General features: G+C 39.1%; 1 protein-coding gene across 7 annotated transcripts in view; it reads right to left on the bottom strand.

Annotated features, from left to right (window-relative positions):
* The window catches only part of Patj (PATJ crumbs cell polarity complex component), a 314,603-nt gene that overhangs the window by 258,810 nt on the left and 41,374 nt on the right, over positions 1-14,419 (bottom strand). For all 7 annotated transcript variants that reach the window (XM_075944778.1, XM_075944774.1, XM_075944777.1 and 4 more), the window contains exons 12-14: positions 10,696-10,836; positions 7,423-7,511; positions 4,352-4,408 (exon numbers count right to left, since the gene is read on the bottom strand). In XM_075944778.1, the coding sequence (XP_075800893.1) occupies positions 4,352-4,408; positions 7,423-7,511; positions 10,696-10,836 (287 nt within the window). The remainder of the gene's footprint in view (positions 1-4,351; positions 4,409-7,422; positions 7,512-10,695; positions 10,837-14,419) is intronic.

Below are 14,419 nucleotides of genomic sequence, written 5' to 3'. Positions count from 1 at the left end.
GCCTGCTCTTCCAGAGGTCCTGAGTTCAATTCCCGGCAACCACATGGTGGCTCACAACCATCTGTAATGAGGTCTGGTGCCCTCTTCTGTCTGCAGATGTACACACAGACAGAATATTGTATGCATAATAAATAAATAAATTTAAAAAAAAATAAAAACCAGTAAGTTAAATCTTTGAAACAACAGAGTGGTATTGCCAGTTCGGCTCACACTATTTCTTCATTTGCAGCCGTTCTCCAGACTCACAAGCACTAGCAATGGTCTTCTGCCTGTCCACTCCAGTGCCCTGTCCAAGCCCAGATTCGGAGTTCCACGGGATCAGAGACCTATTCATTTCTTTTTTAAATATTATTTTTAATCATTTTACATACCAATCACAGTTTCCCCTCCCTCCCTTCATCCCCCTTTCCCCATCTCCCCCCCAGTCTACCATCATCCACTCCTCAGAAAGGTAAGGCCTCCCATGGGGAATCAACAAAGCCTGGGAGTGCAAGGAAAGAGATATCTCAATAGAGAAACCTACTCATTTCCTCCACAAATGACAACACAGATTCCGGCAAACAGTGGGGATGCTTCATTCAGGAATGAATGGCTGCACAACAAATTGCAGCCTGCCGCTGCTATTATCTAGCTGCATAACTGCTATTCAACTTAAACAGCCTCCTATAAGCTCACCTGTAGAATAGGTTTTGACTGGCTCACTATACTTTTCTTTACATACTGCAAAGAGAAAATTGAAGAGGTACCGACTTATAATTTAAATATCCAATTATAAGTAGATTTTGTTTTGTTTTGCCTTTTGAAACACGGTTTCTCTAAGTAACCCTGGCTGTCCTGAAACTGCTCTGTAGACCAGCCTGGCCTCCAACTCAGAGATCACCTCCTCTGACTCTTGAATGCTGGGATTAAAGACAACAACACCCTGCTTATAAGTGCATTTTTAAAAAGCTATGGTGGGTGTTGGCATGATGGCTCACTGATTAGGAGCACTTGGTGCTCTTCCACAGGATCTAAGTTCAGTTCTCAGAACCCACAATAGGAGGTTCATAACTACCTGTAACTCCCCCTGCAAGAATTCAATGCCGCTTCTTGCTTCCACAAGCATTGAACACTTGGTACATACATACACAGTGCACACCAAAAAAAAAAATCCTAAAAGTTATAGTGCTTAGGTCATAAGCCACTAACTTGATGAGACCTTAATTTAAAAATCAGTATAGATAAACAAATAAAAATGTTAGATGGAAAAGTACACATCTTTTATATCATATATATTAAACAAGAAATGGGCATACTGGCTGCAAATACACAAACATACACAAAGAACAGAGAAATTTAAAGAGACTGATATAATCCGGGCTGCCCCTTGTCTTCCACTATGGGGGGGAAAATGTTACTGCAAAAAAAAAAATCTCAAATTAATAATTAAATTAATTATTTAAAAACAGCATATAAGGGAAAGAGCTTTTGAAAGGTTGTAGTCTAAAAGTTCTAGATGCATGCACCTAAGAGAGAAAACCACCAATTACCACTGAGCTGTACTAATGAAGGCATATCTTAAATTGATTTGCATTTCACCCCTAGCACCACATATCTCAGTGATCATATTATGTTGCAAGGAAAATTAGGTTGGTTACTTCATGTCCTAAATTATCCCCTAAAATGCCATCTTCTAAGCCCAGAATGTGTGTGCATGAAATCTGAGCTACTTAGGAAGCAGAAGCAGGAAAACACAGAATTCCACACAGCCCTGGTAACATGGCAGGAACTAGTCACAGCAAGGACAATTGGAGGTGTGGGGGTGAGGGCTCTTAAATGTTACCATCTTGTCTAAAGTTGCTAACCTAAAGCTGCTAGTCGTTTTTTCTCCTGGATTTTTTCTTCTGGGTTCCGTATCTAGTTTCCCTGCCTAATAGTCTCAGGTCACATGTTATCTTTAGTAAATGACTAAACTTTTGTTGTTGTTTCTTCCACTAATACAGCAATATAAAGGATCACTTTCTGATTTGTTCTCTTCTAGAACCCCAGTGTATTCATAGCATATGGCAGAGGAGATGTCAACATCTGATAAATGGAGATCTGAATGCATGGGTAGCATTTTAGACAATGGTTCTCAAAGTCTTTTTATCTTTTTTACCAGTCACTGGATACAACTCTACAAGGCACAGATGCTGAGCAGGAAAGGTGGTAGAATTAGGTTGGTAGCAGGGAACTAGGAAATGAGGACATGAGAACATCATCTGCCTGCAGAATCAGATTATTTAAAATGTACACAAAGCATGCTTTGTGCCCCCTTTGGCTTGTTAGGAAGTATGATACTGGCCTAATGCTGTTCATCATGGGAACAGACAACAAAGGAAAGCTGTGTGATAAACTGAGCCTGGTTCAAGGCATGTTTTAAAGCCAAAGGGGTCTCTCCAAAGCTTTTCAACTACATAGCAAAGAAAGTTTAAAGCTAATAAGAAAAATTCTCGAAAGTAAGTAACTATTGAATTTAGATGGGTTATTACATTTTTTATTCCCCTTCTGAATGGAATATCTCCCCAGATTATTAATCAACAACTGCTGTCAGAAAGATGAGACTGTAAATAATTTACAAATACCTATAAAGAGCAATGTTGATTTCACTGTGGATCTGAGGAGAGCTTGGTCAACTAGTCAACATGGCCTCCATGAGGAAGTGACTTAAAATGTAGCTGAATTAAGAAGGAAAGAAATATTCTCCACTATCAACCTTGAGAATCCAACCCCAAGCAATGGCCAGCAAGACAGCTCAGCGAAAAGCACTTGCTCACAGGCCTGTTGACATGAGTTCAATCCTCAGTTCCCACAAGGTGGCAGGAGAGAACCAGATCTGGAAAGTCTCCTCTGATCTTGTGTGTGCACGCACACACAGACACCACACACACACACACACACACACACACACACACACACACACACAAAACCAGAAAAATCTAAAACAACAGCACATATGGCACACAATTATGGAAGCAAAGTATCACACATGCAAAGGAGCAAACAGTAAAACTATAGGAACAGATATTTAGCTTAAGAAATCCACATGAAACTCATTTTTCCTAAAGATTCTTTCATGTGTGTGCATGTCAGAAACATATATCTGTGGGTACCCACAGAAGACACAGGAAGGCTTCAGGTCCTCTAGAGCTGCAGTTACAAGCATGATGGAGAAAGGTCATTGGTTAAATAAAGAAACTGCCTTGGCCCTGATAGGTTAAAATTTAGATAGGCGGAGTAAACAGAACAGAATGCTGGGAGGAAGAGGAAGTGAGCTCAGAAATCATGCAGCTCCTCTCAGAGCCAGACGCCACGAAGCAAGCTGCCAGGTCAGACATGCTGAATCTTTCCCGGTAAGACTGATGCTACACAGATTATTAGAGATGGGTTGATCGGGATATGAGAATTAGCCTGTAAGGGCTAGAGTTAATGGGCCAAGCAGTGTTTAAAAGAATACAGTTTGTGTGTTGTTATTTCGGGGCATAAGCTAGCCAGGTGACCAGGAGCTGGGCGGCAGGAACACAGCCCGCAGCTCCCACAACACAAGCACCTGACATGGGTGCTGGGAATAGAACTCAGGTGTTCTGAAACAGCAGCAAGTTTTCTTAAACAATGACCTAGTTCTTTCGCCCACAAAGAACTCATTTTGTGCACTGCATCTAAATGAAGGGTCTAAGTTGAGCTTAGACTCTGGGTTCATGTAGGAGTATAATAGTGTTTCTGAAACTCTCTGAGCAATAAAATCTTTCCTTTTTATTATTTATTGAGAAAACCACTCAGAAGGCTTGTATACATTTTGCTTGCCTTAGGTTCTGGTTATCTAGAATAGAAACTATAAATTAATCTGTAAGAAAAGACAATGAAAGTGTTGGGGAAAAAAATCTGTCCTAGTTACATGACTGCATGTTCTCAACAGCAATAAAGATGAACTCAAATAGTTTAAGAATAACAAATCCAGAAGGTCAATCATGTTTTCTGTCCTTGGACAGCCAATCATGCTTTTCAAAGCCTAACCCTGTCCCCATTACAGAAAACCTTTCCCAAAAGTCTCCTTGCAATACCCAAAGACCCGACACACTCACCTGTCACCTTCTCATGACTGTGGCAGAGTCAAACCTGAGTTTTTGGCTTCTGGAAATGGCATATGGATTCCATTCTCCCCAGCTTTATCTAACCACTTCTATCTTTTAACAGAGCCTATCTTGCTTCTGGAAAACATCTATGACTAAATTCTGGGGACTTTAGGTCATGCCACTTAGTTTCTTCATCAAGAACATAAAGAAAGCTCATCATAACAATAAAACACAGCAGCATTTTAAAGTCAAGTGCTTACCTTTGAATACTTCTGTAGTTCCTCGTCATCTGCAATCTGTGTGTCCAAGGTAGCTACCTACATTTACAAGAAAAATGTTTCCATATCTGTATGAGCATAATTTAATTTCCTCCTGTTTTCTGAAATATCAGAAACTCGGCACATTGACAACTCATCTGAAAATCTCTATCCAGTATTTCTGATATCCATAAGTATAGCACATACCAATACATTTGCTTTTCTGTCATTCTCTACATTAATATTTTCATCCTAAATTATCTAGAAGTTGAACTAAAGATGACATATAATTTGACTTCCTGTCCTTCCTCTGCATGGGCTGTATTTTATTAACATCTTACAGGTGCAGGTTATCAGTAAACTACTTCTCCTTGCAAGAAATTCATTTCTACCAATGTCTACCAATAAAACTCAACTAATATCTGAACAGCACACACACAAGAAATTTATTTCTACCAATGTCTACCAATAAAACTCAACTAATATCTGAACAGCACATACATCCAACTTTTGGTATTAAGAGGTTGCTCAAGTTTTTATGAAGGTGTATTAAGTGTACATACTGACATCAGCTTTAAATTACTTTTGATATCTAATACAAAGAAAATGCGACAAAAATGTCACAATATATTGTTTAAGAATGATGATGTGAAAATAAAAGTTTGTACCTGTTCAGTTCTGATGAAAATGTCCCCAAATGTGTTTAAACTACAGTGACAAAGTGGAATCAACACATGGAGTCAAATATAAAGGTCTAACTATGTCAACTTTAAATCCCAGGATCCTCCAAATTTTAATAAAATTTTCATTATATTAGATCTGTAAAAAATTTACTGTTGGACCATCAAGATGGCTCAGCAGGGGCTGGAGAAATGAATCAGCAGTTAAGACCACTGGCTGCTTTTCCAGAAGACCTGGGTTTGATTCCCAGATCCCCACAGTGGCTCACAACCATCTGGAACTACAGCTCCCAGGGATCTGACACCATCTTCTGGCCTCTGGGGGCACAGGCACACAGGTGGTGCACATACACAGTCAGGCACTTACACAGAAAATAAATATTTTTTAGAATGACTCAGCAGGTAAACCTCTTTCTGTGCAAGCCTAATGAGCCGAGTTTGGTCTTTAAGACAAATGCAAAAGTGGAAGAAAACTGATCCTGAAAGCTGTCCTCAGATCTCCACATGCACATCCACACTCATACGCACAATTACAGTACATATTAAAAAAATTTATCCTGGCACTCAGGAGGCAAAGGCAGGTAGGTCTCTGAGTTCAAGGTCAGGGCTACACAGGTAAACCCTGTCTCAAAAAACAAAAATAAAAATATTGTGCTCTTAGCTGGGCATAGTGGCACATACCTTTAATCCCAGCACTTAAGAGGCTGAGGCAGGGAGATCTCTGAGGGTTCAAGGCCAGCCTGGTCTACAGAGTGAATTCTAGGACTACATAGTGAGACCCTGTGGGGGCAGGGAGGATTTTTTTTTTCTTTTGACAAAACTGAGAGCATTGCCTTTTTAAACTTTCAAACTCAGATCTTATATTCCATAAGTCAGTCGTGTAGACATAAATCAGGAGACGGTGGAAAAGCATCAGCAATTCAAGGTTAGCCTCTACAGTTTTAGGCTAGCTGGAGCTACATAAGATCCACTCTCAAATGAATATCCCTTCCTCCATAGAAAACAAGCAAAAATCCAGACGAGTAGATCTGAAAGCGCAATAAGGAAAGAGGAACGCACGCATCCATTCACTCATCTGCCTTACCAGGCTCCCCTTGTATGCCTAGAACGTTAGAGGAATCACTGTAAAGATCCAACTTAAAATCTCTCCTGTTTCCAGCCTCAACTTCACCATGTGATGCAAAAAAAATCTGAGCTATGGAGAATAAGACTTTAACACACAACACACATCCCTCCACCACAGAGCTTTCCCCAGTATGACTGTTAGTGTAAAGCTCGCCTAGCACGCACACAGAAGCCCTGAGTTTCAGTCAGGCATGATAGCTCATGTCTGTAATCCCACAACTGAGGAGGTGGAAGCGGGAGGGTCACAAGTCCCGGGTCATCCTTGGCTACGAAGCGAGCTTGAGGGCAGCCTGGACCACATGAGACCCTGCTTCAAAAGAGTGAAAATGAAAAATCCCATCATACAACCGGTGAGCCACACACTCCCTGAACATACACAAGGATGTGTGACTTTCTAGAGAGCAGTCTAGTGACAGTGCTCTATCAAGTAGAGACTCCGTAGTTACAAGAACTAACATGCAGGCCTGGGAAGAACAAGAAAGCGATCATGTGACTAATCTTAATGACAGACACTAAAGCAACTCTGGTGACAGTGGCCAGACATCCAAAACACAAAGTGTCCACCCAGTATTAATGACCATATACATGAGGATGTGTCAGGGCTACATAACAAGACTTTGTCTCAAAACAGAAAATTTGAAATACAACAGAAATTTCATTGCCATGTTTGATGGCCACCGATGGGAGTTTTCCAGCAGCCCCTGCTTTCCTGTGGACTCACGGGAAATGTAGCCGATGCTTTACTGGCCAAATCTAATAACTGGCGAAGGGAAGCCTAATGGCCTGCTGGCACCATAAACTCATACCTCACCTAAATTACTTCCTGTTCTTCTAAATACATTTCATAATCATTCTTTCATTTTTCTCATAAAACTGTAAGATTCTTTGTGAAACATAGGACTAATATCCACAGCCCTTTCAGTGTACAATAAAACGAACAGATCATAAAAGCAATCATAAAGATGCCAGCCATTTTAAGCAGCTGATTCAAGTTATAAATTTAAAGGCAAGCTTTCACCCTCCTAATGTTCTTCTGCCTATTGTTGACCTAAATGTCTTCAATATGATCTGAGTGTCTGTTAATTGTAACTGAAGTCTGTGTACAGTCCTTAATTGTTCTTATAGCTTAAAACGCTTTAAAAATTGATTGATTGCCCTAATAGGAAAGAAAGTCAGGAAGAAAACAATAGAAGCAGCCTGTGTCTTCTTTGACTCTCTCCTGTCATTTTGAATTACAGCGCTAGGAGTGTAACGTGAAATGAAACATACCATTACTTCATAATCTGGGCCCAGTAGGTTTTCCCATCTGGATTTCAGCTCATTTTCTGGAGCGCCTTGGCCTTTCTCTGGATATACATCTATAAGAAAAAGAGCAGTGAAGCTGCTGTAAGCCAAACATATTAACTAACAAATTCTTTAATAACAGCTCAGCTTCAGTAGGAAAAGAGGAAATGAGTAAAAAGGAAAATGTATTAATTAAAATCTACCTGGTAATATAGACCAAAGTGACTTATGAGAATAATACAAAATGTAAAGCCATCTGTGACAGACTTGTGAAGGAACTTTTGTTCAGAAATATCTTAAAGGTAGAGGAAGTGATGAAGTAGAAGTGAATGTATAGTTTCTATGTAGTTTCCTACATATCTGGCTTAGTTTTATGTAGCTCTTACACAGAATTGTACCATTCCCTTTCTCTACTGGGAATGTAAATTTCTACGGAGCTAGCACTGTAATCAATAAGACAGAGTGACACAACCCAGCCAGGCTTCTGTAAGCCAGGATGGACAGAAAGGCTAAAATCTGAATTTCATCAGATAGAAACGTTAATTTTATACCAGTCTTTTGCTGCTGCTTAATTATTAGGATATTTGTACCTTTTTAATGCTCTCGATTTAATGGTGCCATTATTACACAAGTGAGATTATTTTATAAGCACAGACATATTTGAAGTGCCAGGCCTACCCTCCGTATAATCTTCCCCAGACTCTCAGAGTAGCTAGCAGTCTGAAGAATGCCTGGCAGATAAAAGTCAAAGTACTAAAACTATCATTGCACTTACATCCATACTAACAGCAGAGGATAAAAAGGTTCCACGTTTTTTAAGTTCTTCACGTCACAGAACGCTCATCACAAGTGACATAACCATCTGCCTACCGTCAAATGTAACATGCAGCATCAGCTCTTTTCATCTCTAGAGTAGCTCTTTGGCTGCACAGAATGCTTAATTACATACTACAAATCATTAAGTTAAATAGACTTACTTCAGAATCAGAGACTAAGACCAATGAACACTAAAGGACTTAAATTACTCCATTTACAAAAGAACATCTAGGAAATAACTATATTAACTGATATGCTAAATTACATTTAAAGACAGCTAATCAAAGATCCTATTAAAACAAGTATCAAAATCGTTCTGGTGGCATGCACTCCTGTGAACATTTCCTTAAGAAATTCTGAATTCTTACGGGTTGTTTCCTTCCTTCCTTCCTTCCTTCCTTCCTTCCTTCCTTCCTTCCTTCCTTCCTTCCTTCCTTCCTTCCAATTTACTAGTGTTGGGTAGGGGGCAGGAGGAAGAGTCTACAAGCCACACACAGAGAACAACTTGTGTGGAGGTGGCTTTCTCCTTCGACCTTACGCTGGCTATAGGAACCGACCTGGGGTTTTCGGGCTTACTGCAAGAACCTTTATGCACTGAACCACCTTTCCAGCACCTTTACCAAGTTCTTTAAAAGGTTCAACAATTTACCTGTTCAGTGTCTTCCAGGTGCAGTTTCATATCTGCTAAATTAATCTGAACAAAATCTACAATGTATTGAGGGAATTCTAAGCGTACAAACATGGTAGTCAGAAGACAGAAAGTTCACCCAAGTAAAAGAAGATGCTGATGATTCTAATCCCTTGAGGCCGTTTTTTACCTTTCAGGTAAACAATGAAAGTACAGACAGCTATGCATTTTAAAGCACAGCTCAGAGGACTATGGCCAGAGGAGGGTGGTTAATCTCCCTGCAGCAGCAGCAGCAACAACAACAACAAAAAAAAAAAGCTGCACAAGAGAGTAACCATTTCGTGAGACAGAGACTAAGGTCACAGCAGCCAGGAGAGGCAGGCATACTTGCGAACTGAAATTATACCCGTGCATGAAAATATAGTGAAATTTATTTTTAAAACCCTAGCACATGCTGGGTGTGGTAATGTGAACCTTTAACCCAACACCTGGAAGGCAGCAGCAGGCAGATCTCTGTAAAGTTGAAACCAGCCTGTGGTCTGCACAGCAAATTCCAGGTTGCGAAGGCTACATAGTGAGACCCTATCTCAAAATAAAAAATATAAAAATATTTTTTAAAAAGAACAACAACAAAAAGGCATGGGTACAGCATAGGGAAGTGGAGACAGAAACACTGTTAAGTTCTAGGCTAGCCTGAGCTATATAGTAATACCTTTTCTCAAAAATCAAACAAAATAATGACAATAGCAATGAGACACCATTTCTAAAACTACTTCTAATTTCAATTTTATCTGATTTTCACCTAGTTCTTTGATATTCATCTGAGGTCAACTAAATCAAAACAGTAACAATTAATTGTACTCTAGTTGGATCCAAAAGGTTAGCTTCTAAATCTTTATCTTGAGTGAGGTATTACTAATACTTTCCTTCGGGCTATCTTTCCTAACATATATATATATATATATATATGCCAATAGTCAGATTCTCTGGAACTTGGATGGTGCTAAATATTGTAAGGAGTTTCCCTTAGCTGGTAAAGCTTTCTGTAAGTATCTCTGTAGAAGGAACCGAGCTATGTAACTCAGTATGATTGCAGAACGCAGTCCCGATAACAGCTGACATGTCAAAATGGGAAACAATTTGAAAATTTTAAAATAAATATACTGCAGACTATCATTTGATGCAACTTATAAAAAAACCAATGTTAACTTTTATGAATAGGAAACACTCCTACATATAAGCAGAGACCTACAATATTTAGATGTAATACAATTGTAACACGTAAGTAAGAACACATAATTAAAATGCTACATAGTTATTGTATACTATGTATATATGTATATATATAAATATGCATTTGAAACACAATTAAACAAAGATTAAACAAAAATACACTTGGTGATCTATTGCCAAACGTGTTGAGATTATGTTAAGATTATAGTGAAAACACCCCATTTTATTAAAATGTAGGGGGTGTGACGTTGCGGTAGTACTAGAGATTTAACCTAGGGCCTCATATATGCTAGGCTAGCATCCTACCATAGTGGTACATCCCTAGAAAAATATCCCACCTTAAATCTCTAAGATGTCTCTACAGCATGAGCTTCCATCAGATAGACTGCTTTTATACAGACCTCTAAATCCTACCTGTATTAGGATATTTGTAGCTTTGCTAAGCCTTTGGTGTAATACTACTGCCTTTACTGCATAGGTCTAAGTCTGCTTCTGCAGATGCCACATCATATTAACTACCGAGAAGAAATGGTTAATAAACAAAACAGTTGAGTACTCCAAAGAAAAGGTTTTTGGCCTACCTGGTTTTTCTAAGGCTTGTATGTTGTTGTTTTTTAGATTATCCAGTCTTTCTCCAATTTCCTCTGCTTCTGTACCCACATTAGTTTCTGTTTCCAGGGATTCAGTTAGGGCTGGTACTTTAGGCGGTTCTGCACCAGTTCCTAAAATAAGAATTGCTGGCTTGAATCACTAGTCCTGCGGGGAGGTAGGGCGGCACAATCAAATGAGCTTATTTCACTCACACTCACCCTTAGCGGGACCTCACTGCAGGTAACTCCTATAATACTAAAGTTTTCTGTTAAGTAACTAACTCTAAAAAATAACTTGATAGTATTTAAAGCATGAAGAAATACAGAAAATGAAAGTGAAAAGCAAGGTTAAGTCCATTACAAAAGTGAAATGGATTTCTTACAATACAGTTTTAGAAGGAAAAAAAGAAGAAGAAAAAAAAAGCAACAACAATGAGAAGGCTGTATGTGCTTGCTGTTGTGGACAGGTACTGAGCAACATGTGTGAATAGCCTGGACCAACCACCAAACACATGTGGAAAGCCAAAACAGCAACCTCAGAGACCATGAGGGGGAGAACTCCCGTGGATGCAGATGGCTCCTCTCCTTTTCTTCAGATGAGACAAAGTTAAGCAACATTACCAGCAAGTCACTCAGTATCTCTAAACAGAAGAAACACAGCACAAGTGACAATTTTGAGGGTTTTTCTTTCTTTTTTTCTTTTTTGTTTTTCAGGACAGAATTTCTCTGTAGCTTTGGAGCCTGTCCTAGAACTAGGTCTTGTAGACCAGGCTGGCCTTGAACTCACAGAGATCCACCTACCTCCGCCACCACCACTCGGCTGGAGGGTTTCATTTTATTAAAAGTAATTCCTCATCATTTTAAAAGAATTTTTAAAATATTAATATATATTTTAAATGTATACGAGTGTTTTGCCTTCGGGTGCACATAAATACATTAAGTATGGGGCCTGCTCACTGCAGAGGACAGAAGAGGGTGTCAGATCCCTTGGAATCAGAATTAACGGTTGATTATGAGCCTTCATGAGGGTGCTGCAAACAAAATCTGGGCCCTCTAAGAGCAGCAAATGTTCTTAACCACTGAGCCATGGCTCCAGCTCTTTGTAAAAGAATTTTTATTACAAGTACAAGGCTACAAATTAATAATCAAAATTTAGGTTGTGGCATTTCAGTGTCTAGTAGACAAATCTCTTCAGAAAAAAAACCATTGAGCAGGGATGAGGAAGGACTTCCACATTCAGAAGCCATACAGTTACAACACAAGGGATGCATGATTTAGGAAGGATTTTAAAAGGGAGGAGTCAGGAAGAGAATATAGGAAGAAAAAATACAAAAGATATTTTAGGGTAACTGGAAAATGTGTATGTGTTGCCTGTCTCTCTCTTTCTTGATGTGCACATATATGTGTATGCTGGCGTGCATGCACAGAGACCTAAGGAGACCTTCAAGTGTCTGTGTCACTCTCCACCTTTGAACCTGGAGCTAGGCTGGCAGTCAGCCAACCCCAGCACTCCTCCTGCCTCCGGCCCTCACAGTGTTGGGTTTACAGGAGCAATGGGCAGCCATGCTCAGCTTTTGCATAGATTCTGAGCATTTGAATTCAGGTCTTCATCTTACAAAGCAAGCATTCTTACCTTCTTATCCACAAAGCAATCTCCCTGGCACTACAAACTGAGAAATCATATATATATATATATATATATATATATATATATATATATATATATATATATATGATTAATCATATGTATATGATTAATACATATATGAGAAATCATATGTATATATATATATATACAAAGTATCTGATATTTAATATTAGTAGTCCTTCTCTTTGTTGTGATAATAGCATGATTGCTTAAGAAAATATTCATATTTTCATGATGCTGACACCATTCACTCAAAAGTGGTTTGAAAGGAATATAGGGAGATGGTGACTGTCAGATCAAAGTGGAAAGTAACTGGGTGTTCGTTCTGTTCTGTTTTTCTATATGTTTGGGGTTGTTTTTTTTTTTTTTTGAATTTTTGTTTCTGTTTTTTTGAGACAGGGTTTCTCTGTAGCTTTGGAACCTGTCCTGGAACTAGCTCTTGTAGACTAGGCTGGCCTTGAACTCACAAAGATCTGCCCGCCTCTATCTACTGAGTGCTGGAATTAAAGGTTTGCCCCACCACCGCCTGGCTTGCTTGAAATGTTTTAACAACAAAAAGAGTTCAAACATACAACCAATTAAACTCCTATCACTGTAACATGAGACTTTAAAACCACTCACATAGTATTTTTTAGATCATTAATCAACTGATGTCATAAAGAAATGCATACATAAGTAGTAGGATAAGAAATGCCAATCATTAATTGAGGCATTATTTATTTATGATAACCAAGATAAGGAAACAGCTTCAGTGAACACTTGGCATAAATACATAAACAAAATGTGTATATACAAAAATAATTAATATTGTTGATTCTTTAAAAAGGAAATCTAGCCAGTTGTTAGAGCCTAGATGAGCCTGGAGGACACTGTGATGTAAGGTCAGCTCAGCAGAGAAGGATAAATACTGCAGGGCTCTACCTACTTGAGCTATCTGCACAGTCAAACTCAAAGAAACAGTAAAATGGCAGCTGACAAGAGGGGAGAGTTAACACCATGAAGTTTCAATCACAGAAGACAGAAAAGGTCTATGTATAAGCTAGTCAATAATGTGCACAAAGTTAACAACAGATTCTTTTTTTTTTATCTTTAAGGCAGGATTGCACTATGCAGCCCTTGTTGGTCTAGAACTTATTATGTTCTAGACCAGGCTGGCCTTGAACTCATAGCAATACACCTGCCTTTCCGAGTGCTGAGACAAAAGGTATGGCCCTCACAAACAAAGAGAAGGTGAATCTAGAGTGTGAACTGATGGGATTTAGAACCAATCAGAAAGGAATCTCTGGTCATTCCTGTGACAGCTCATCTAGATTAGGGTGACTGAGGGTGACCTCACTCTACCTGATGAGATCCTGAACTGAACAAAAGGAGAAAGTATGTCGAATACTGACATCCTTCACCCTATTTCCTAACTAGAGATGCTCTGCGACTAGCTAATGTCTCACTCCCGTGACCATACCTTCCCCGCCATGACAAACAGTGTCTGTTGAACTATAGGCCAGAACTAATCCTTCCTTCCTTTCTTAAAATGTTTCTTGGTAAGTATTTGGTCATGGCAATGAGAAAAGCAATTAATGTAATAATAACTTTTTTCATTTTAGATTTATTTCTTTTATTTTATGTGTATGACTATTTTGACCATGTACATGCCTGGTACCTGGAGAGATCAGAAAAGAACATTTTGATCCCTTGGAACTTAAGTTTATTTGCTGGGGGGGGGGGGGTTGTTGCTGTTGTTTTGTTTTATTGGGTTCTTTGTTTTGTTTTTGTTATTTTTTTTAGAAGTCCTCATTATTTAACCCTTACTGCTCTGGAACTTACTATGTACATCAGGGAGGTCAGGGTGGACTTGACTCACAGAGATTTGCCTCTCTCTCCTCAGTATTGGGATTAAAGATATGCATCCCCACCAAACCTGATGGAACTGATATTAATAATAGTTTCTTTTTAAGTGCCAATCAGAGGAGCCGGAAAGATGCTCAGTAGTCTAGAGCACGGGCTGCTCTTCCAGAGGACCTAGGTTCCATTCCGAGCACCCACATGGCAGCTAAAAACTGTAATTCCACT

Source organism: Microtus pennsylvanicus, chromosome 13 (assembly GCF_037038515.1).
Source record: "Microtus pennsylvanicus isolate mMicPen1 chromosome 13, mMicPen1.hap1, whole genome shotgun sequence".
NCBI classification, from domain to species: domain Eukaryota; kingdom Metazoa; phylum Chordata; class Mammalia; order Rodentia; family Cricetidae; genus Microtus; species Microtus pennsylvanicus.
The sequence above is the reverse complement of the archived record's forward strand: the minus strand, read 5'-3'. Positions and strand labels throughout refer to the sequence as shown.